The 25,375-nt window shown below is 37.4% G+C and overlaps 1 protein-coding gene across 7 annotated transcripts in view; it reads left to right on the top strand.

Annotated features, from left to right (window-relative positions):
* Positions 1-25,375, top strand: part of EPB41L3 (erythrocyte membrane protein band 4.1 like 3) — a 213,412-nt gene that overhangs the window by 127,777 nt on the left and 60,260 nt on the right. For all 7 annotated transcript variants that reach the window (XM_039845753.1, XM_039845743.1, XM_039845723.1 and 4 more), the window contains exon 3: positions 323-520. In XM_039845753.1, coding sequence (XP_039701687.1) covers positions 467-520 — 54 coding nt within the window. In that variant the 5' untranslated portion in view covers positions 323-466. The remainder of the gene's footprint in view (positions 1-322; positions 521-25,375) is intronic.

Here is a 25,375-nt window from a genome sequence, read left to right as displayed (position 1 = left end):
AAAAAGTCGGGAGCCCATTTGTTTCCTTCTTTGCTCAGGACTCTTGATGGCATTTGCTAACTCGGTGCTTCAAAAGTAAATCTTGAGTCAAACTAAAATAAGGCCGTATTGGTGCATCTAAATAGCAGAAGTTATTTAGGCAAAACTGTTAGAATTATAAATACCCATATATGTGTATCCTTTTCTAATTTCCTAATTCAGATGTCTCTCACCCTTTAGGAAATAGAAATGCCTGTTGCTAAAGTGTTCTGGTATTGCCTGAGCAATGCACTGTTTATTTTCTGTCTTGCAATGAAAACTATTCATTGTTTGTTCTTCACAGGTCACTGACAAAGAACGAGAATTTGCTGCTGGAGCTGCAAAACAGCTCGAATATCAGCAATTTGAAGACGATAAACTTTCTCAGAAATCATCTAGCAGTAAACTCTCTCGATCTCCATTAAAGATTGTCAAAAAGCCTAAAAGCATGCAGTGCAAAGTGATACTTCTGGATGGATCAGAATATACCTGTGATGTAGAGGTAAGTGTATATTTTAAAACTTTTTTGTCCCTCATACTGAGCTCTGGGGAATGTTGGCATAAAACATATAAGATACCTATTTTTTCAAAATTCTGGAAAATCACTCAGACCCAGTTTCTAAATACAAAATTATTTCCAAAGTCTCTAACAGAGAATGCAATTGCTAAATATACATATATTATTCCCCCCCCCAATTTTACTATCAAAAGAAAAATATTATCTTTAAAAAAATCTCTAATACTTCCATGGTAGGAAAAAAACTGGTAGCCTTAAAAATTAAATTTTCTTTAATATCATGGCTATGAGCTAGTATTTAAATGAATTTGACCTTTTCTATTTGAATAAATTATGGCCAAGTCATTTGTTTATTGATAGAAGCTTGGAAATTTTTGTACATAGGAGCGGTGGGATAATTTGAACTGTGAATGTCCTTCTCATGCTTAGACAGTGAGTAATTTGTAAAATGCATATTGTGGTAAGCATTGCAACTGAATGTTCTTTTGGTTAAAAAAACTAAAATCTTCTCAGAGAAAGGACAGTTGAATGACTTTTGTCCAAGATGGTTAGCAAGCCCAAGCTAACCGGTGAGAACGAGACAACTATGCCTAGCCGTTGATATGGGTGACTGTTGAGTGTTCCGAGTATCATGGAGAGTACATGTGGGGAATGAACTCAAGCCATGGGAGCAGGTCTCCGTGTGCCCAACCCATGGCATCTTCTCTCCACAGCTTGGAAGAGCAGCTTGCTCTTATTAGCAAGATGATTGAATTTCAGATTTGACTTTCATTCAAAGACCTCAGTCCTCCAACCTCCAGCCCCTGTCTTTTGTCAGAGAGACATCACACATCCTTCTACACCAGCCCCTCCACCACATGCTTACACAATTCATCTCTCCCACTGTGTGTGTTGACAGTCGCTCCCAGGCACGGGCAGTGTATGCCTATGTTGTTCCACATTTCTGTTCTTCTTTTCTCATGACACAGCCAGCATGAAGCTCACCTGATTTCCCACGTCCCATATTCATTCATCTCCACTTTCTCTGTCTACAACCCCTATATCATTCCTATTATATTTTGCATAATGCACTCAGGCACTCACTCAATGCTTTTCTTGTAACAGAAGATTCAAATCCATTTCATGTTGATAATGTCAGTGAGGGTGGGAATAGGGTTAGGTTATTAAATTATTACAGATTGCAGGAACATAAGAAAATATTTTTTTGAAAATTATTAGATAAAAAGTTATTTAGTCTATCATATATATTCATAGAATTTTCATCATCATGTAACTTTGCAAATATTGATGTGTGAACTATATGCTGCAGGGGGTGAACTATATGTTCCAAGGACCCTACCTAACTGCACAGATCCATTTCTTGCATTTTCCTGGCTTCGATTTTGGCTAATTTCTTAGCCCAAAGTGTTCAGTTATTTATTTGGATATTTATTCTGGAAATGAGGATATACAATAACATACTTCTACCTATGTTTCATTATGAAGCTTAAAGGACTTTTATAACCTTAAGAGAGATTGTATATTTTTCCAGTGTGGATCCATTTTCATGAGAAATTGATCTAAGTCAAGAGAAGCTATTCCCCTTAACTTTAAAGAGTCTTTCTGTTGATTATATTATATGCTGGAATAAGTAGGGTTACCTGGCAGTCCTCTACTCATAGCTACCAGAGTTTTCTAAAGTAGAGGCTAGAAAAAAGTTTATAGTGTTTCACATGGGGAGAATAAATGCCACAGGACTGACCGAGGTTTGTGTAGTGCTGATCTTTTTGCTGAATTTAATGTATCTCATTCTTCAAATTCATTACAGATAATCTATAATTAACTTTGGATACAATTCAGTGTTACTGCTAATGTCACTGAATATGTTGAGTGGCAGTACAATGTTGGTCAGTTATTTTCCTTTATAATAAAGTATTTTTATAAATTTGACAGATTCTTAAAATTAACTTTAGTCTGGGACACAAAATCTTTGCCAACAGAATGTATTCAGTTTTACAACAGACACGATAGTAAAAAAAAAATGTGTTCAATACTGACATCACTGTAGAGAAGATGGAGAAATTTGGACATGGTGAAGTGAAATGGATTTATTTGTAGCTGACTAGTTGAATAAGAAAAATGGTCGTGAATCAGCATTGTGGTTCTCAAGGTGGGGATAAGATGCTAGTTGACAAAGCATATTCACAATGCCTCTTTAGATACAAACGGTGGAACATAAACCTTGGCTGGCAAGGTTATGGGGTGTAACAGATAAACAGAGGATGAAAAACTTTATACTACGGAAGAGATCCTTCAGTTTTTGCTCTTCTTTAAAATACGTTTTTATCAAAGTTTTGGATGAAGGCACCAAGAAAAATTATTTTTGAAGTGATCCAGAGCTTTCAAAGTGGCTAATGGCCTGTGCGTCAGAATCCAGGTTTCTTGCAAAGTGGACGGTGTGGAACATTGAAGCAAAGCAGCAAGATAATGTTCAGTAGGCATGGAGGTAAAACGTCCAATTTTAAAGATCAAGTGCAAAATAGAAATGTGTTTGGGGGAAGGGGTAGTCTGACTTAATGACAGTTTCGGTGAAACTCATCTTTGGATTTAAGTCAATTACAAACTCAACACAAACCACCTGAGCGGTGTAGCTGTCAGACACATTCACACAGTCACAGGCTGCTTCAATGGAAGCTGTAGCATTTGGTTTACCGAAGGCAGTGAGTTCCCTGTGCTGCAGAGGTCACCTCGCGGTGTCTTGTTTAGTTCACACGTGATAGGAATGCTCCAAAACCACCAGACTGGGGTGCAAAAATGAAATTGTCTCCTTGTAACCCATGATTCTAAGTTACCTCCTTAAACTTTCTGAACCTCAATTTCCTCATCAGAAAAACGGGAGTGAAAATACTTGCCTCAAAAAGGCATTATTGAGAACATTAAAGCTGATAATTTATTTGAACATTGTCTGGGATGTCGCATGTTCTTGATAAATGGTAGCTGTTGAATAACAACAGTGAATTCTACTTGAGCTTATTTGGGAGAGAGTTATAGGATGGTGAGTGATCTGAGAAACCTTCCCATGAGGACTGATGAGAGATAGAGCGTGTGTTGAATATAGAAAAAAACAAAATTTGGAGAGGACGGGATAGATAGCTAATTTCAGTTACTTGGAAAGGTGGTCATGGAATGTCTATCAACTTTTTTTTTTAACATATAGAAAGTAACACTAAAGCTACAGGAAGTCATATTTTAAATAAACAGAAGAGGAATGTTTTAAATGATTGCTGTCTACCTTGTAATATTATGTGCCCTGCCGTTAGGATTCCAACAGAAAGCGTAGGTACATTTATGGAAACCAACAGTTCCTCAGACCAGATAACTTCTAATGCCCTTTCCTACTCTAAGATTCATGGAGAAAAGAGGCAGATGCACACACAAATCTGAATTAAAGAAGCAGAATTGCTTCCCCAATCCCTGTCCCCAACACATGCGGTTGTAGTTGAATTAGGAACAGAATGCAGGAGATACACCAGGTGTAACTTTTGTTGCATTTAATAAGGCGTCAAAAAAGACATTTAACTTTAATGAAATCTTATGCCTGGGTGTTTCCCCATCGATTGTTTAATGCCTTCATTGCTTCACCATCAAAATCAACAAAGCTCAACTTTACTACGACTTTATCATTGGAATTTATAATCACCTATAAAGGAACCCCTGTGTACGTACACACACACACACACACACTCACTCACTCACTCACTCACTCACTCACTCACTCACTCACTGGAATAGCATAGCCCAGGTCTCTCTTCTTTTGAAACCACAAGGTAGCATTTACTCGCACCTAGCAGTGCTGCAGCGGGAGAAGCCAGAGACCTGGAGAAGCAGGATGCAAGGAGGATGGCTCTCTGAGAGCAATGGCTGAACTTGTATTAAGTCTTCAATTTCTGCCCCCCAATATTTTGATAAGAACCTCTTCCAGTTTTGCTGGCTTTTTCAAATTTTCTTCTAGCAGCAGGCTGAGATCTTTGTAGTATTCAGTATTTTAACATTTCAGAGACGTGTTCTTCAATAATTTTTTCAAATCCTTAGTCTCGATTATCTAAAATATAAAAAGATCTTATGAGTAAAATATAAGAAAAGATAACAAAAAAAAGTAAATTGATATATGCGTTTGGGAAATGTTTGCATACTACCAGATTTTATGTATGCTAACAAAATCACTAATACTGTCATTCTGTTAAAGAACCCAAGCAACTTCCTATAACCAGGAATGTTAATGTCTTGGCTGTTATTTCTTGACTATTTGTTTTAAAAGAGAAAATAAACAAAAATACTCTAGTCATGCACAATAGAGGAAATAGTGCTCCTCACATTTATTTTAGTACAGTTTCTTCTGTGTTTGGCAGACTCATTTGAGTCTGACTGATTAGCACACAAGATATTTCTTAATGACTATCCAATTAGAAATGTTTTCTCTTATTTGAGCAGCATTCTGATCTTAGTCTGATTTGATTTTAAGCAAATAAGTAAAACATGATCTGAAATTTGAGTTCATATTTCATAGTATGGGTTAGCTGCTGCATATAGACAATTTTTAAGCCATTTTATGGTGTAGTTTGGTTTCTTCTTTACAAGAAACCCAATTGGTGGATACTTTAGAGCATGACTGGAAAAGTGACAGAGGGTTTACCTTGCAGGTGTTCCTCACAAGGGCCCTGCCATAGGCCTCCATGGATGTGGGACCTCAGTTTACTCTCCTTAGCCCCTTCATACTACTGCTTATTCAATTGTGAGGGAAACTTAGTGCTTATGAAACCCAAGTAAATTCACACGGGGTAGCACTGCGAGGGAAGATGCCAATGAATCAGCCACACTAGAGAGAGATTTGTACCCAGATTAGGGCAAATCAGAGAGCTACTTAAGTGCAGCAGTAAAATCATAAAAGCCTGCCCTCTAGGTTCAGCCCTGTCCAGACGCTGGCTGGTTGAATGGGCTCCATCACTGAGTACCTTTTAGGATCCTCCAGGATGGCCTGGAACCCAGAGCATGCTCAGAAATGGTGTTTACTCCAACAAGCATGGACACCCTCCAGAAATGCGTCTGTGGAACCAAGGAGGGTAAAGAAATTTATGGCACTATATCCTAAATCTGCTTTTTTCATCTTGTAACTACTGGTCAAGAAGGGACTGTTAAAAATTTTTTAAAATGCTCTGTCTTGCCTGTGATTCAATTAAATATCCAAATCTGTTGTACTATTTTATGTACTCTACTTACTGGGATTTGGTTGGAGAAACAAATTCAATATCTGAATTTTCCAACTTCTATAGGCTATGTGATTAAAATGTATTACAATCTCTTTGGAAGGTCTTGACCAGACAGCAAAGAGAATTGCCACAGTCTGGAAAACTGATTGAAGCGCCCTCGCCTTTCACGAATTACAAGAAATATTAATTCGTTATAAAAAAACAAAAAGGATTTTTTTCCAAACTAGTGCAAGTATAGTTCATTCAAAAACTATAAGTATCAGAGTTTTTGATTCTATGTGATTGTGTAAATTTTGATTTAACCTCTCTGTGGGTCTCTGCTCTACTGAATGTCTCACCGTATCATACCATCTGTCATGTGCTATAACCGAGTGGCCCAGTCTGGCAGCAGCAGCTTTCCTGCTTGATGCTCCGGGGACTCCCAAGGGTGGAAGGGTTCTAATTAACTCGGTTTCCTTGCGTGCTGACTCTTTAGTGCAACCATAGGAACAGTTACGTACAAGGACTGTTAACACACCCCTTCTCATTTACCTGACATAGTTAGCATTAACTCTTCCCAAGATATTGTGATTTGCCCTCATTAAGGCAAATCCTTTTTACTAAAATTGTTAAATCTGTTTTCCTGGATTTCATTTTTTTAAGTAATAAACTCTAATTGTCCATCATGAATGTGAACATGGTCTATTAAACCCTCTAAATAGTATTAATGTAAAAAATATGAGCATATATATGTCAAAAAATGCAACCAGTAAAACCCTCTGGTGTGTCTGTCACCATACTGTGAATTATGCTTTGGAAGCTGAGTGGATTTTGGAACTCGAGCGCCCGTGCACATTGGGTGACTGACACTGTATCAAAGATAAAAACCACGGAAGAATTCTTTTTGCTTTTGTCCCCAATTGTTTCATGGAATTAAAGCCTGACAGGGGATTCATTTTCCAAATATTCATATTCTAACCGTGGTGCTGAAAAAACACTAGGTTTGCTTTTTCACTTACTATTCTCCCAACTCTTCATGTTCCCACGGATTTTTCTGACCACTTTGTGTTGCTGATTTGGTGCCGTGAACCTCCCTGCCCTGTGTTCAGGCAGAGAGGATTCACAAACAAAGTGCTTTCCAGTATATGCATTTCGTCTTACTGGTTCCGGAGCACAGTGTCTTATTTATCTTTACCTCATACAACACAGCCGTTGATTTTCCCATAGTAGATATTCATTACTTATTTGTTTAGGTAACGAAGGAAGTAATCATCCAATTTTAAAAACAGTCTTTCTAGTTCTTACCATCCTGTGATTAACATTTCAGGTTATATATCTAGTTTACTGGCTTGAAATTTGCCTCTTTCGGAAACTTCCCCAACGTTGTCTCCGAATGTTTTCACGTGTGTTCTGAAAGAAATATTTTCATTTCCTTTACCCTATGGGCCTTGTTGCCATAGACCCATATGAGATGGCGCATTGACCACTGATCCTCCCCCAGGTCTCACGGGGAGGGTCCTGCACTTTCTCTCTCGGCTCCTTCTCCAGAAGTAATTTTCCTCAGCACACCTGGGTTTAGGTTTAATGTGAGGTTTGGTGAAAGACCATGTTAACAAAGAATACCTCTTCCTTTAAATGCTGTTCTTAGGAGTGACAGGCCCAAACCCTGCTCTCGAGTCCTTAATCAGTGTCATCCTGCCTGGCGCCTATTCTGCTTCCACGTGCGAAGTGCCAGCTCACACCCACTTTAAATTCAGCCGTAGCCCCAGAAGCAGAGGAAGTTCTTTCCTACTTTCGCCCAAGGCATTCCTCATTCCTTCCTCAGGGAGTATTTGCCAGCCTGGTGTACCTCAGCCAGACCGTTGTGTAGAGACCACAGCTTCTCATTTACACAGGTTTAGCTGGCCCCATGATCCCAGTAGAAGAGTGTTTGCTACCAAAGACATTCTCCAGATCCTTTCCTTGAAGTGGAACTATACTTACAGCTTCAAAAAATTGCATAAGGTATAGTCTGTACCAGGCATCTTATTAAAATCTTAGTATTTCCTAGAATACATTGACCATTTGCACATAGTAGGCAGTAAAATATTTTTTGACTGGAGAGTGAATCATTCGAGTTTAATTTCTATTTCTCTTAATGCATATTCTTTATTCTTTTACAATAATTTTGATTCATAGACCTGTCATAACACTTTGTGTAAAAGATGGCAAGGAATATTACTAACTTTGCAGGGCATTTAATATAAAGTATTTCTTGATGGCCCGTTATGTTCCAGGCACTGAAAATCAAATGAGTCAAAGACTTCAAGCTTAGACATGGGCTCATCTTAGCCATAGAGTCACACAACTTTAGATCTGGACGGGACATTGGAAATAACTGTCACCTACCTCATTTTACTGATGAGGAAACAGGTCTAGAGCAGTGAATTGTGTGCCTGAGGACACACAGCCTGGAAAACGCAGAAGAGGGCCAGAACCCAGATATCCTTCCTTCTTCTCCAGAGGTCTCTTAATGATGGCATCAAAGCATCCAAAGTGTGTAGCAGCAGAAAGAACAAACTGAAATATAGTATTTACCTCCAGCATGGACTTGTGAAATAGTAGAAAGAAAAGAAAAAAAAGAGAAAGATCTACTTTTTAGATTATTTAATATTAGTTAAATTCTCAAATATTTACTTTATTTGTAATTCTCTAAGCTTTTGATATCAAAATTGATCAATTTTTCTAGATTTTATAGGTAGCGCTGTATGTCATTTTTGGGTAAGCATCGCTTATCAGCCTTTTGGCTAAGATCAAATGTAGCATTTTTGGGTAAGTAGAAGGAAGTGAGATCACCAGTGTCTGTCTTTTCTCACTTTCTCATCTCTTTTTCCCTCCCTCCTCGTGGCTGGAAGATTTTGAAATCTTGAAGCACATCTGCGGTAGACACTGTCAGGACTTCTTAAATGATCACTAAGTCTTTGGTTTGGGTTATACTATCAGGAAATAAGGTATTGTGTGAAGAGTAGAACTTGGAAACAATACTTTTTTATTGCAGGAAGAGGAAAATAGCTGGAGAGATAATACAAAAGCTCTTCCTAGTGGCGTGTGGAAAAGTGTTCAAGGCTTGACTCAGCTCTTTGTCTTAATACAGAATGATTTTAAGCAAGTTCTACTGTTATCACATAGCCCAGCTCGAAGCAGAGAGGCTAATATAAAATGGAGACCCTCGCCATCCCTTCCAGAGAGAAACAGTTTTCACTGTACAGTGATTTTTTTTCCAATTGTTGTGATCAATTGCCAGTTCATTTCATAATTACAGCATTTCCTCCACGAAAGACAGGTTATAATTTTCAAGATTACAGCTCATCTCCCTGTAGTTAGCATTTAAATTGATGCCTTTATTTTCCTGGAAGTACTCTTGGCCCTTTAGGAAGTTTAGGAAGCAGGCTACTGGCATCAGCCACAATATTAGAAAATCTTTTCATAGATGAGTAATAACCTGGGAAGATTTCTACATGGTGGATAGTCTCTTGAATTTTATATCACTTTTTCTTGTTACCTTCAGTTTCAGAGGGAGAATTTTTTTTGACCTTGTCTCCAAATTCTGAGACCAGTGTACAGCACCTGTGACCTCTTTTTGACTAGAGTTGAAGTCTGGTAGAATCATATGTTCTTAGAATTGGAGAACATGAACTCTAGTTCAATCCCCCAAAATGTGTATATGGTGCATGTGTGCATGCACACACATTGCCAACAAAATATAGCAATGGATTCAGGGAAGACTGCATGGAGTACACTATGACATTGAAAATCCAATTGTAGGTACATAGTAAAATATCTATAAAGAACAGCTTTCATAGGACTGCTGGCATGCACACACCAGCTGATCCAGTCTAAAAAGGAAGCGCAATAGACAGACAGTGATTAGTTTTAGGATTTGGTTGGAACGTCTGTCTGCCTTATGGCCCAGTGTCCAACTGGCATGTGAAGAGAGGTGACTATGGTGCTCTTGCTTCAAAAAAAAGTTTCAATGTAGAAGGAGATATAAAACTGCATTTATGAATACCTTTTGTGGTTTTACCATTTCTATGATCATGTTAATTATTACAGCGGAGGAAAAAGGGAAAATCTGCCATGGTGGTTTTTCAGTCTAGTCTTGTTTGCTATTTGGATAGAGCAATTAAAATAATTCACTAGGAGATGGAAAATTAATGATGAAATGCAGAGAGGGAAAAGCTCTGTTAAAATGTTGCATAGTGAAATTGAATAGTTTCCTTTCTTACTTTTTTTTTGTTAGTAACATGTATGCCTCGGCTAATACTAAATGGCAATAAATTAATAAATTACCACAGTCAGTTTTGGCACTTATTTCAAAATTAATAGCGTAGTTAGCTTTCAATGTAAGCTTCAGTTGAGGCTATCGATACATGAAAAAGGTATCGTCGATCATTTTTGCCAAGGTTTTATATTTTTCTTATACTTGTTCATTCTCTCAATCATTCCATATCAGACAGACATTTTCAGAGTGTCTAGTATACAAGTTGCTCCAATAAACTGAGGGCCATTTAAAAATTCTAAATTAATTAAAGAGTTAGATTTAGCTTTGACAAATATTAACTTTTTTAAATAGCCGGGGACTTCTGCTAAGAAGCTCGCCCTGTGCATTCTCATGCTGCACTACTCGCAATGTTAAGGTTCCTTAAGACACAATAATGGAAATGTAGAACTCTGAATTTACATTGAATCCATTCACCCCGTAGCGGAACTAGCATTTAGTGTTTCAGTTGACAGGATCACTCACACCCAGGCTTTTAAAAATGTATTTATGAAACTCATAATGTATAGATACCCTAACAATTGAATATCTGAATATCTATGGAAGTAGTATGAATCAAATCAGACTGAAGGTTGTACAGGAGAATAAAATTTCTCAGTTGTCTCAATAAAGAATTGAATTTTGAGCTTAAGTATGTTAAACATTTAGAGGCAGTACATCATAGTAACACTAGCTGGGTGGCATCTTGGCTTTGCCATTTGTTTATAAGTTATTCATCCCCTGACATCCTCAGTCTTCTTTACTGTAACCTGGAGCTCACTGGGTCGTTGAGAGTGATACAGAATGAGTGGTAAGTGTTTACATGTGCCAGGGACACTGTTGACTGACAGTGGCTAGCAAATCGGAAATATTCCCTAACTTTAGAGGAACATCCATTCCATAAAGAATATAAATATAAACTATTCTGTAGGAGTGATGGTTTTTTAACATAAAAAATCAGTTCATACTGCTTAGAGATTTGCTTTTATCCTTCAGTGGGTAAATGGATAAACTGTTAATCCAGACAATGGAATATTATTCAGCATTATAAAGAAACGACCTCTCAGGCCATGAAAAGACATGGAGGAACCTTAAATGTATGTCACTAGTGAAAAAAGCCACTCTGAAGGGCTACCGACTATATGATTCCAACTATATGACATTCTGGGAAAGGCAAAACTATAGATACAGTAAAAAGGTCAGTGGTTGCCAGGGGTTAGGGAGGAAGAGAGAGAGAGGGATGAATAGGTAGAGCACAAAGGATTTTTAGAGCAGTGAAACTATTCTGTGTGATATTATAATGGTGAATATATATTATACATTTGTCCAATCCCATAGAATGTACAACACCATAATCACTTTGGGTGATTATGATGTGTCCATGTAGAGTTATTCATTGTAACAAAGGTATCACACTGTAAAGTGTAGATGTTGTAAAATATGGGGGGAGGCTATGTGTGTGTGAGGGGGCATATGGGAAATTTCTGTACTTTTCCCTCAATTTTATTGTGAATCTAAAACTGCTCTAAAAGTATTAAGTCTTACATAACAACAAAACCACAGGATCACAGACCCTACACTATTTAGAGATTTGCTCTTATCACCGAGCATTATATTAGATACTGGAAAGAATTTCTTAAATCTGAGGTAGTGAATTTTCTCTTAATTCTTCATTTCTAGGGGTTCCCCCCCCACCTTTTTTTTTACACTGGAAAGAATAGTATCAGTGTTTTCACATGGATTTTTTTCATTAATTTGGCAGTTTGAGAAATACTGAATTATTTCTTTAAATATAGACAGGAAATAATTGTGCTTGTGTTTAATTTAAGGTGTAAACCCCATTTACCTAGACATTGTTAGGTTTGAGAAACTGACCTGGAAAATAGGAAATTTGCTTTTTTTCTCACACTGCTTAGTTAAGGTTCTGTTGCTTTTGTGTCAGAAATCAATAGCTATTTAACAAAATAGAATGTGTTCTGAAAATAATTATACACACTCTATTCTGCCTTTCAGTGGTAGTCTTATCCTGAACTGACTCACACTTTATGGCAAATAAGGAAGTGGTGTTCCTTGGCTTCAATATTGAACTCCTTCAAGTTATGTAGGGAAGTCTATCATAGAAGGGGTCTGATGAAGTCACACTGCTTTTCCTTCATCTTTAGTCCCTTTGGAAGTTGGCACAGAACATTCTTTCTAGTTCCACCTAACCTGGATTCACTATATTTTCTGATTTCTTACCTATTAACTTTGAAGAAGTTTTCTATTCACTTTTATTTTAAGTATCTTTAAAAATGCAGGTCATCCTATACTCAGAAATTTGTAAGTCATCAAAAAGAAATTGAAGAAGATACAAATAAATGGAAGATTATACCATGCTCATGGATAGGAAGAATTATATCATTAAAATGTCCACAAAACAATCTATAAAATACCAATGGCATTTTTCACAGAATGAGAACAAATAATCCAAAAATTATATAGAACCATAGAAGATCCTGAATAGCCACAGCAATTTTGAGAAATAAGAATGAAGTTGGAGGTCTCACACTGCTTGATATCAAACTTTACTGCAAGGCTATAGTAATCAAAACAGCATGGTACTGGGATAAAAACAGACACATAGGTCAATGGAACAGACTAGACAGCCTAGAAATAAATCCATGTCCATTTAATCTATGACAAAGGAGGAAAGAATATACAATGGGGTAAAGACAGTCTCTTCAATAAATAATGTTGGGAAAACTAGACAAATACATGTAAAAAAGATAAAACTGGACCACTTTCTTATACCATATACAAGAATAAACTCAAAATAGATTAAAGTCTTAAATGTAAGACCTGAAACCATAAAACTTCTAGAAAAACAAACATAGGCAGTAAACTCTCTGATATTTCTCTTAGTAGTATTTTTTTCTGATATATCTCCTCGGGCAAGGGAAACAAAAGAAAAAACAAACAAATGAAACTACATCAAACTACAAAGTTTTTGCACAGCAAAGGAAACCATCAACAAAATGAAAAGACAACCTATTGGAAGAGAGAAGATAATCGCCTATGATACATCTGATAAGGGGTTAATATCCAAAGTTTATAAAGAACTCATACAACTTAACACCAAAAAAACCCAAACAATCCAATTGAAAAATTGGCAGAAGACCTAAACAGATATTTCTCCAAAGAGGACATACAGATGGCCAATAGACATATGAAAAAATGTGCAGCATCACTAATTGTCAGAGAAATGCAAATTAAAACCACAATGAGATATTACCTCACACCTGTCAGAATGGCTATTATCAATAAATCAAAAAATAACAACAGTTGGTGAGGATGTGGAGTAAAGGGAACCCTCATGCGCTGCTGGTGGGACTGCAAATCGGTATAGCCACTATGGAAAACAGTTTGGAGGTTCTTCAAAAAATTAAAAATGGACATACCTTTTGACCCAGGAATTGCACTTCTGGGTGTTTATCCAAAGAAAACCAAAACACTAATTTGAAAAGATATATGCATCCCTATGTTCATGACAGCTCCATTTATAATAGGCAAGATATAGAAACAACCTAAATGCCCAACAGTAGACGATTGGATAAAGAAAAAGTGGTACATATATGCAATTGAATATTACTCAGCCATAAAAAATATGAAATCCTACCATTTGTGACAACATGGATGGACATGAAATAAGTCAAAGAAAGGAAGACAAATACTATATAATTTCACTTATATGTAAAATCTAAAGAACAAAATAAACAAAACAAAAACGGATTCATAGATACGGAGAACAAACTGCTGATTGCCAGATGGGAGAAGGTTTGGGGGACTGGGTGAAAAAGGTGAAAGGATTAAGAAGTACAAATTGGTAGTAACATGGGAATTTGAAGTACAGCATAGGAAATATAGTCAATAATATTGTAATGGCTTTTGTACAATGCCAGGTGGGTACTGGATTATTAGGGAGATCACTTTGTAAATTATATTAATGTCTAATCACGATGCTGTACACCTGAAACTAATATAAAAAAAATAAAATAAAAAGACAAAAATGCAGGTTATCCTATATGTGTCCTTCTGTAGCAGGTATAGGATATGGGAATCATTTTTTGCCTCTTAAATTAATTCTGTGGCATGCTTTTTTTTTTTAGGTTTTATTTTTTTTTTTCAGTTATAGTTGACATTCAGTATTTTATTGGTTTCAGGTGTACAGCATAGTGATTAGACATTTATATAACTTTTGAAGTGATCACCCCAATAAGTCTAGTACCCACCTGACACCATACATAGTTATTACATTATTGTTGACTATGTTACCTATGCTGTACTTTGGCATGCTGGGTTTTAACAAAATTACTAAGGATGCTAGGAAAAAGGAAGAGTTGGAAACCTATCCAACTCACTTCTTTTTCATGTTGGGACAGATCTACTACTCGCCTGAAGAAATTGGGAGTGTGGCTTTCTGAGGCGTGTTTCCTGCATTCTTTCTTTTTAAGGACCTAGCTTTGAAACAGAGCTGATATTTAAAAAGCACGGCTGCAGATCTTTAGCTGGCTGTAGAAGACTCCTTAGGAGAATAGATTTCCCAATAGTGATTCCTGTTGTTAAAAATGGCAAGCATGTATCCAATCACTGTTTGGCAGATAGATATTAATTATTGGAAAACGTTAGGTGACTATTCCTGCTGTGGTATTTAAGGGAACCTAAAGTCAAGTGGCATTCACATATTTTGTTTTTTTTAAGTTTCCAGAATAATTCTAATTATACGTGGGATACTTACATAATTGTGTTTAGAATTTGGGCAGATAAGGAAAGGTGAAAAGAGAGCACTGAATGTTAGAAACATCAGGGGCAGATGATTCAGATGAGACTGGAAAGGAAGGCCAAGGACTCATCAGGAAGGATGGGTTTGATGTGCTAACAAGGTTGGATGCTATTCGAATACATTGGTTTTCTACTTCTGTGTAATAAATTACCATAAACTTAGCAACGTAAAACATCACAAACTCATCATCTCATATTTTTTGACTGGTCCTCTGCTCTCGGTCTCATAAAGCAGAAATCAAGTCGTTTGCCAATTGTATCTTATCTGGAGGCCAGACTAAGGAACAATCTACCTTTATACTCCTTTGGGTTGTAGGCAGAATTCATTTCCTACTGCCTGTATGACTGAGGGCTTGGTGGCTGCCGATCAGGGACCACTGTTGGGTAGAGTCTTATGTCCTTGCTATGAGGTAACAAAGAACTTTTTTTATCTTGGATTCCACTACCTTTGATCTCTCTGACCTCCCTTTCTGTTACCAGCTGGAGAAAACTCTGCTTTTAAGGGCCCGTGTGACTAGGTCAGGCCCACCCTGATAATGTCCTATCTTAAGGTCAGCTGTGCCAACTAATATAACCTAATCACAGGAGTAGGAACTCCTGTATCCACAATCCCAGGGATTATGTGGGATATGTACACCAGGGAGGCAGGAAATCTTGGGGCCGTCTTAGAATTCTGCCTGTGGTAGGTGCTAGGGTGTTTCTGAGGGGCTTTATGTGGGGAAACTGTTGACCTTTTTCTTTTTTTCAATTTTTAAATTTACTTTTGTTTTTTAATAATTCAAAAAAATTTTGATTACTGTTGGCATACAATATTATATTAGTTGCAGGTGTACAACATAGTTATTAGACAATTGTATAACTTACGAAGAGATTACCTCGATAAATGTAGTACCCATCTGACACCGTACATAGTTATTACAATATTATTCCTTATGCTATACTTTACATCTCCCCATGACTATTTTGTAACTACCAATTTGTACTTCTTAATCCCTTCCCCTTTTAACTCACCCCCTCCCAACCCTCTCCCATCTGGCAAACATCAAAATGTTCTCCGCATGTATGAGTTTGTTTTTGTTTTGTTTATTTTGTTCTTTAGATCCCACATGTAAGTGAAATCAAATGGCATTTGTCTTTCTCTGTCTGACTTACTCCACTCAGTACAATATCCTCTAGATCCATCCATGTTGTTGCAGATGGCAAGATTTCATTCTTTTTTTTTTTATGGCTGAGTAATTCCAATGTGTGTGTGTGTGTGTGTGTGTGTGTGTGTGTGTGTGTGTACTTCTTCTTTATTCATACATCCATTGACGGACACCCAGGTTGCCTCCCTATCTTGACTATTGTAAATAATGCTGCAATGAATAAATAGATCCACATGTCCCTTTGAAGCAATGTTTTGGATTTCTTCAGATAAATAACCAGCAGTGGGATTACTGAGTCCTTCTCTGCCTCTTGTTATAGCCTTTGTTTTAAAATCTGTTTTGTCTGGTATAAGTATTGCCACCCCAGCTTTTTTGTTGTTCGTTTCTATTTTCATGAAATATCTTTTTTCATCACTTTACTTTCAGTCTGTGTGTGTCTTTTGATCTCAAGAGAATCTCTTGTAGGCAGCATGTGGTAGGGTCTTGTTTTCTTATCCATTCAGCTACCCTATCTTTTGATTGAAGTATTTAGTCCATTTATATTTAAAGGAATTACAGATAGATATTGCCATTTTAGTATTTATATTTTTGATCTTTTTTCTTTTTTCTTCTTTTTCCCTCTGATATTTCTTATAATACTAGTTTGGTGGTAGTGAACTCCTTTTGCTTTTTCTTATCTGGTAAGCTCTTTATATCTCCTTTAATTTTAAGTGATAACTTTGCTGAGTAGAGCACTCTTGGTTATAGGTCCTTGCTTTACATCAGTTTGAATATTTCATGCAAGTCCCTTCTGGCCTGCAAAGTTTCTGTTGAGAAATTACCTGATGGTCTTACGGGAGCTCCCTTATAGGTAACTAGATGCTTTTCTCTTACTGCTTTTAAGATTCTTTTTGTCTTTAACCTTCGACATTTGAATTATGATGTGTCTTGGTGTGGTCCTCTTTGGGTTCATCATCTTTGGAACTCTCTGCCCTTCTTCAGCTTGTATATCTATTTCCTTCACCAGGTTAGAGAAGTTTTTCATCATTATTTCCTCAGATAGGTTTTCAATTCCTTGCTCTCTCTTTTCTCCTTCCGGTATCACTATGATGTGAATCTTGGTACATTTGAAGTTGTCCCATAGGCCCCTTAAACTAGCCTCATTTTCTTGAATTTTGTTTTTCCTTGTTGTTGTTCTGTTTGGGTGTTTTCTACCTTATCTTCTAAATTGATTCTATCCTCTGCTTCATGTAATCTACTGTTGATTCCTTCTAATATATGCTTTATTTCAGTTATTGTATTCTTTATTTCCGACTGGTTCTTTTTATATATTCTATCTCCATTTTATGTTTTCTATTTCTCTACTCTTCCCCTGAGTTCATCGAGCATCCTTATAACCAGTGTTTTGAATTCTGCATCTGGTAGATTGTCTCTATTTTGTTTAGTTCTTTTTCTGGATCATTGTTCTGTTCTTACATCTGGGACATATTTCTTTGTCTCTTTATTTTGGCTGCTTCCCTATATTTGTTTCTATGTATTAAGTAGGGCTGATATATTTCCCAGTCTTAGTAGAGTGACCTTATATAGTAAGTGTCCTGCAGGGTCCATTGATGCAGTCTCCCTGGTCACCTGAGCCGGATGCTCCAGTTATGTCCCTTGTGTGGGTTGTGTGTGCCCTCCTGTTGTAATTGAGCCTTGGTTGCTGTTTGCACATCAGTGGGAGGGATTGACATTCAGGCTGATTGGTTGTGAGGACTGGCTATGACTATAGTGGAGGAGCTCTTATGCAGGGGTTGACCCTACAGAGCAGGATTCGCTGTAGCAGGGCTCTGGTGCCTACCCAGTCTGCCTTCTGGGTGTGTCATTTTCAGAGGTGACCAGGTGGTGCTCTGATTTGGGAGGGGCCTTGCCTCAGGCCAAGTTCAGCTGCCTGTGCCTTTCCCAGGGCCACTCGACATGAACCACAAAGCAATTTTCAGATGGCTGCCACTTGCACTGTGCTTGGAGGTCCCTCGAGAGGCTAAGCCCTGAACTGAGGACAGCTGCTGCTAATGTCAGTCTTGGGTCTGCTCAGCAGGAGGTACAGGGCACACAGAGGCCACATGTTGCTTGTTTGGGGTTTGCGAATCTTTGAGAAATTTTAGGAAAGTCTGCATCATGAGCCCAGATAGGCCATTTATATGGAAAAGCCACAATGGAAGTGGCTTGGGTGGGCCTGAATATTGAGTGGGACAGAGTCTCAAGGAATCACCAGGGCAGGATGACCACTGTTAGCCAGGTTGATGGAGACTCAGAAATAGCAGCCTCCTGTGTCTACACACTGAGTGGTGGGAGGGCCCAACAAAGAATCAGTGGCCTCCACTAACATTTCCATCTGTGAGAAAGTTGCCCCTCCAGCCCTTGCCGTGAAGGCAGACAACTCAGTATGTCCCTGGTACTTTTTGTCCCTGGTACCTTTTGAGATGCTTCTTCTGTGCCAGAGCTTAGAGCAAGTGAGTCCATCAGCAGGTAAATCTATGCATGGGCCCCTTACAAGGAACGTCTGCAGCTCCAGCTACCCCCATCTTACTCAGCCACAATCTCCATTAGTTTTTACAGCCAGTAGTTATGGGGACTTTTCTTCTCAGCCCTGGAACCCTGAGGGACCTCTATAGCCAAGATAACATTCCTAATTTTCAACATCCACACATGGGATCAACCTTGTTCAGTGTCTCCTCCACTCTTGTCTGTCTTAAGGTGGCCCCTTTTATATATCCTTAGTTGTAGAACTTCTGTTCAGCTAGACCTCAGGTCATTTTCAGTGATGATTGTTCTGTAGTCTAATTGTATTATTGATGTGGTCATGACAGGAGGCTAACACAGTATTTACTTATTCTACCATCTTGACTGAAACTAGATATTTAAAACATACTTCTCTTAAATGGTAATTGAAGAAGAGTATACTTAAGACAAGGACGCTAGTCTGCTTTAGTCTGCTTTATTGCAATGAACTAGGCAAGGGATGCTGAGGACCAGAAACAAGGCAGAGGCAGTGGATTAGAGGAGCGAGAACATATTTTTAAGAACTATCAATGAAGACAATTAGACTTGGTTAATCAAATGTGTGGGGGAGACATGGGTAGTGATAAAAGAATGTAAGTAATAGTGCCTTCCAAATTTCTTGGTTGAGTGACCATATAGACAAGTAGAACACAAGAAGAAAAGTTTATGGGGAAGATAATGAATTTAATTCAAATCAATTGAATTTAAAGTGCCCAGAATATGAAAGTAGCAGTCTACCATTGCAACTGGATATATCATTTGGCATTTGGAGGAGAGGTCAGCCTGGTGACTTTGTGGGAGCCATTATCTTTTATACTAATTCAAATATGGGAGTGAATGAGATTGTGCAGATTGTTAATGAATGATTAAGAAGAAAAAAGCACTAAGAGTACAGCTCTGGGGAATACTAACATTTAAAGTTAGGAGTGGAGTATGTTTTGTCGAATTTCTCCCCTCCCCCCCTCAGATTCTTCCATACACCACCAAACCCCTGCCCCTTTTCACCATATCCCAACTAATGAAATGGATGTGCCTGACCCTATGGGGAAATTACAGTAGTAATTATGGTTGAGTGAGTCTCTAAACAATTCAAAGAGTGTCTACATAGAAAAATATTCTCAGCATCAATTTTCTAAATGCCATTAAAGCATTGCACTACTGGGTGGAGAAAACAGGGAGCTGGAGATTGTACACGGTACTATCCATTGAAAAATAATTGTTGCCATTTATTGTGATTGATTCTTTTGCTCCAGTTTGTTGCTTATTCTTTTATTTCTTTAATTTGGCTCTTTACTGTCTTTTGTCCATTAAAATTTCAGTTACACAAAATGGTAAGAACCATAACATTTCTTTTTTTTAAGATTTATTGAGGTACACTGGTTTAATAAAATTATACAAATTTCAGATATACAACATATAATATGATATCTGTATACTCTATTGTGTGCTCACCACCAAAAGTCTAGTTTCCTTTTGTTACCATATATTTGACCCTCTTTACCCAATTTTCCCTTCTTCCATCACCCTCCCCTCTGGTAACCACCATTCTGTTGTCTGTATCTATGAATTTGTTTTTGTTTGTTTCATTAGTTCATTTGTTACTTTTTTGTTTTATATTCCACATATGAGTGAAATAATGTTTTTGTGCTTTTCCATCTAACTTATTTCACTTAGCATAATACTCTCGAGATCTATCCATGTTGTCACAAATGGCAATATTTCATCTTTTAATGGCTGAGTAATTTTTCATTGTATATATACCTCCTCTTCTTTATCCAGTCATCTGTTGGTGGACACTTAGGTTGCTTTCATTTCTTGGGTGTTGTAAATAATGCCGCAATGAACGTAGGGGTTCCTGTATCTTTTCAAATTGGTATTTTCATATTCTTTGGATAAATACCTAGAATAAGGATTGCTGGTATCATATGGTAGTTCTATGCTTAATTTTTAAAGGCATACCGTTTTTCATAATGGCTACACCAATTAAGGAATGACTGATCCTTGATTTATTTGAACAGCTTAGAAGACTATTAGGAGTAGTTGTCCATTAGCATGCTGTATAATTGTGATTTTTAAGTGCCATAATTATATTCTGAACAGTGAAGGAGTTTTTCAGAAAGTTTTCTTAAAATTTTTATCTTGAATTAGAAAAAATAAACCCCTTATACATAACCTCCAGCAAGTTTTCAGTTTGGGGCTATGGTAATACCCTGCTCTTCATTCAGATAACATCCCGGCTCCCCCACACTTGGCTTCCCCTTCCTCCTAGTCCAGGGCAGAACAGCACCTAGTTCCTAATGCCTGGTTTGGTTGCCTCTCTTACAGCAGAGAAGCAAAGGATTCTTTCCCTCTTCAATTTCATGGGTCGTATTGACTAGCAAGTGCACTTTAAGCTTTTTATTTGTTTCTTCTAAAAGAGGTCACGGATTCCAAGTTGTGGGAGCTTTTTGTTGGAACACATACCATTTCCATCGATAACATTAGCTTCTTATAATTTGTTATTTCCTTTGTCAGACAACTATTAAGGATATTTTACTTCTAGATAAATGGAATTTAGGTCTTCCTATTACTTCTCCTGCCAAGACTGCCGTATTTTGTTAGTGTTGCTTAGTGACTGTTTCCTGCCATCTAAGTCCAGGATATCTCTACAAATGGCAAATTGAAGTGGCCAGATTAGATATTAATTCATGAAATGCTTCATACAGTGGAGGTTTCTTTTTGTCAACAAAAAAAGATATTTTTGCTGCATGGGAATATATTTGTTCAATGTGACAGACAGCTGTGTTTAACTGGTATGTACATTCAGAGTCATTTTCTAATAAGGGTGAAAGGTAATCCTTTCTCTAAGTCCTATTTACAATTAGGAATGCACTTTATTTTCCCTGTTGTTGCTTATAGGAATGAGTGATGGTATGCAGATGTATAGCTAGCACAAGGAAATGGTTCTTATTATGGTATTTGGAAAATCAGAAAGAATAAAGAGACTTGTTATTTCTTATGGAATGCCATGGTGACAGCAAATAATGTCACTAAAGAGTCACCACATTCTTTAGGGAAATGCCATTAGACTGAGCTTATAAAGCACATGAATGATTGTAAACGATGACCCCAAGCAAAATGCTTCAGTTATGTCTCCAGTTACTCCTTTAGAAAAAATGCTATCCAGAATGTCATGACTTGCAGACCATCTTTAATAGTACAACACTGAAGAATTCGTCATTATAAGAAAAAATAAACACCGAAATTATAAATGTAATTTGTTTCAAAAATACATTTTATTTTATCTTGGAGCTCTTATTATTTTTAACCCACCATGCTCTAACAGGGATTTATGGTGTTTTACATAAATACATTTAATATAATGAGAAGAAAATAAATAAGTGGAAAGAAGGACCAAGGGAAACAGAGAAAGAAGCCAGGAATGAGGTTAGACCACAACATTTATGTTCTGAGTGAGCACTCCAGCAGGCATGGAAGAGGAAACTTTGACTCATAGTGTCCACACAATAAAAACGCCCCAGTTGTTCAAAAAAATACGTTTATTTCTGATCTGGTCATTTGAGAGAAACTCTCTACTGCAGCTCTCTGCTGGAGCCTTCCAGGAGTAGATCATGAACAGCTATCAGGAAATTCTCAGTGCTTGTTATTTCTCTCAATCAAACCTTTAATAAGCATTAAGTAATGGTTTGTCAGTTTGAGATTATGTTCCTCATTAAATATTCTAGATATGCAGCTTTTTATGTTGTCATTTTAGCTGGAAACTATATTTTTAAATAGCAGAACAAGGGATGATATCGTCATCTCAGGAGAAGTGAGGGCTTGACAAGAACATGCTCACAAAGAGAACACCCTCCTCCCGCAAGGACATGAGCCAAGCAGTGCCTGTTAAAATACACCTCAAATATTTAGAACTAAGTTGTTGAAAAGACAAAAGGATGCTCAGGACCCCAACACTATACTTTATAGAGCATAGATAGCTTCAGTGATTTCAGCTCAGAAAAACTTTAAAGCTAGAGCAATATAATTCTTTCTGTACTCTTCAAGATAACCTCAAAGCAAAATATATGCTTAGATATGTAAATGAATTTATTTCCTTTATAGGAATGTTAGCTGTAATCCCATATAATATTGTGACTGCTCCAAAACTATTGATTTCGGTTTTAGAAAGGCTCTTAGGTAGCAGGACCAATTGCACACTTAATAGTTAACTCTCCTATCTGCTGTCCACATGTTTATCTTCCTGTTCTCCTGTAGTTAGATCGGGGAGAGGGAGTAGTTTTCCTTCTTATCCAGAAGTTTTAAATAAAATTTTAAAAAGGGAATCCAGGTCACACCCTGTTTACTACACATGAAACTACTCAAATTCTTCAAAAGACAGAACTACTAAGCAGGTGGTATGAAAATATGGGCCTGTTGATATCTCAGAGATCAGGCTGCTCTAATGCAGTTTAATCAAGGGAGGTCTTTCAAAACCATGATCCACCTCATGTTTGTCTATTCCAATGTGAGAGGTGTATCAAATGAAAGTAAGGGAGTACAGTCATAGCTCAGGACCACTTGCCTCTTCAGAACTTGAGAAACTTATCAGCAAATTAACCTGCAACATTAGAGGTAGAATTTAAAAAACTAATAGGTATTTTATTTGTGGAAATAAAGTACTGTTTTTTTTTTTTGTTTTTTGTTTTTTGTTTTTTGTTTTGCAAAGGTGGTAGGAGTGGAGGGTAGGGGGAATCCAACACCATAGATCTGGCCAGAGCATATTATACCTTCGTGGTAGAAAAGTATAAATAAACTGGTCATGAACAAATTTTAAAGATCAGCAATTTTCGAAGAGTTTTGAAACAGAAGATCAACCTCAGGTGTATTTATTTAGTTTGATTTTCTTTCCTATTTAAAAATAATAATTCTACTCTATGTGCTGGGAATCTAATCATGAATTTAAACTGCTTGCCTGAGAGGTTAACATTAATGTTACTCAAATCATAATACGAACCAGTATAAAATTGCCACCCTGACATGTGCAATGCAGGAGTTGCAAAAATATGTTTTCTCAGATTTGACGTAGTATTGGGGGTCAGGTATGGAATCATGAGGGAAGGGGTATTTGAGTAGACATCTGAAGGATGGGTGGATGGAACTTTCCAGGTGTGCAGACTTCTTATGGCAAGAGAAAGCCTTGGAAGGAAAGAGGGCTGAAGGAGGTCTGCATGGTGGGGCATGGAGAGCCAGGCAGAACACTGGTGGGGGAGGCTGAAGAGGAAGCAGGCAAGGCTTCTCAGGCCATGATGGGGTCTTACCACATTCACATTTTGGCTTTCTGTGTCCCAGGGCATCTCTCACTACTGAATTTGATAGTCACATTCTGGTCTTTCCACATGGTCTTATTCTCCCTGAGAGTTTTGTTTGTTTGTTTTTATGTAAAAAGAGAAGTTAAAATAAATTTGATAAAATCTTTGAGTGACCTTCTTGGAATTTCACTTTACATCATAGCACGCATCCTCGATCATAGGCATTTTGCTGCCCAGCAGTCCTTGTTAAACCAGGTGAGAGCAGGTAGGACTGGTTTATAGGATCAACATTAAAAGATGGGGGATCATCATCGCCCGAGTCCCTTAGGAACATTGGCAAGTCCCTCAGTCCTGAAACTCCCAGTTCAGTCCTGAGCACAGATAAGCTGCAGGAAAGACAGCGATTCTCACATGAGCACAAGAAAAAGCAGAATAATCTGAATAAGTGAGTGAGATTTTACTTTTTACTTGAATGGGATGTTTTAAATTTTCCTGTTACAGTTGTTTATTAGGGCAAATGGCTCTACCTACTTTAAAAGCAGTTTGTTTTCTTGATTCAGTTTGCCTTATAGTTTCAATTTTTATGTGATTGTTATTTACTACTATTTGCTAATGCTATTCATTCTTTAAAAAAACTTTAACCAGAAAACTTAAAGAAATAGCCATCTTAGATTCACTTAAATGAGGCTTTGGAACTGCTTCAGGGAGGGTGACTTCATGCTGCTCCAACTTCTACTTCTGCTGACCCGAGGACACCCTGGCCCATCTGGTCTGGTTCTAGAACTGGGACCAGGCCTCCCTTCTTTGAAGGGATGAGCAGCGTCCTCCCCACCCCCACTCACTGGAGTGGGGACTGACAGGCAAAGAGGATTAGTGCTAGCTTTTCAGGATTGGAGCTCAGGTGGTATTAAACCAGGATGTCCCCGATTAAGTGGTGTCAGAAAACAATACCGACCTTTGATATATAGATCCAGCTATAACCCAGAGTGGTTCATATGCAGTAGTAAATGTGTCAGAAAAAGTCAAAATATTTAATGATTGAAAAGTCTTTTTTTTCCTATCTACTGGATTTTACATTGTGATAAGCTCTAATGAAGACAAGACTGATACAAGTATCATTTAAAGTGTGATCAGCTATCCTGTTTTTTTACCAGACATTTATGTTTAATTATATATCTTTAATATTTTATATATTTTAATTTGAAAGCTTATATTTAAGGGATGAAGAAGTACAAATTAGTAGTTACAAAACAGTCACGAGATTTAGAATATAGCATAAGGTATATAATCAGTATTATTGTAATACTCGTGTGCGGTGCCAGATGAATGCTAGAGTAATCGGGGAGATCACTTCATGGATCACATAAATATCTAACTTTTTAAAATTAAAAAAAAAAAGAATTATAAAGCCATGAAAAAAAAGCTTATGTTTAACTGGTAAAATGATATACAATTGACCCTTGAACAACATGGGTTTAAATCATGTGTGTCCACTTATACGTGGATTTTTTTCAGTAAATACTGTAAATGTATTTTCTCTTCTTTGT

Source organism: Pteropus medius, unplaced genomic scaffold, assembly GCF_902729225.1.
Source record: "Pteropus medius unplaced genomic scaffold, Ma_sr-lr_union100, whole genome shotgun sequence".
NCBI lineage: Eukaryota > Metazoa > Chordata > Mammalia > Chiroptera > Pteropodidae > Pteropus > Pteropus medius.
Note: the sequence above shows the minus strand (reverse complement) of the source record. Positions and strands in the feature narration are given on the sequence as shown.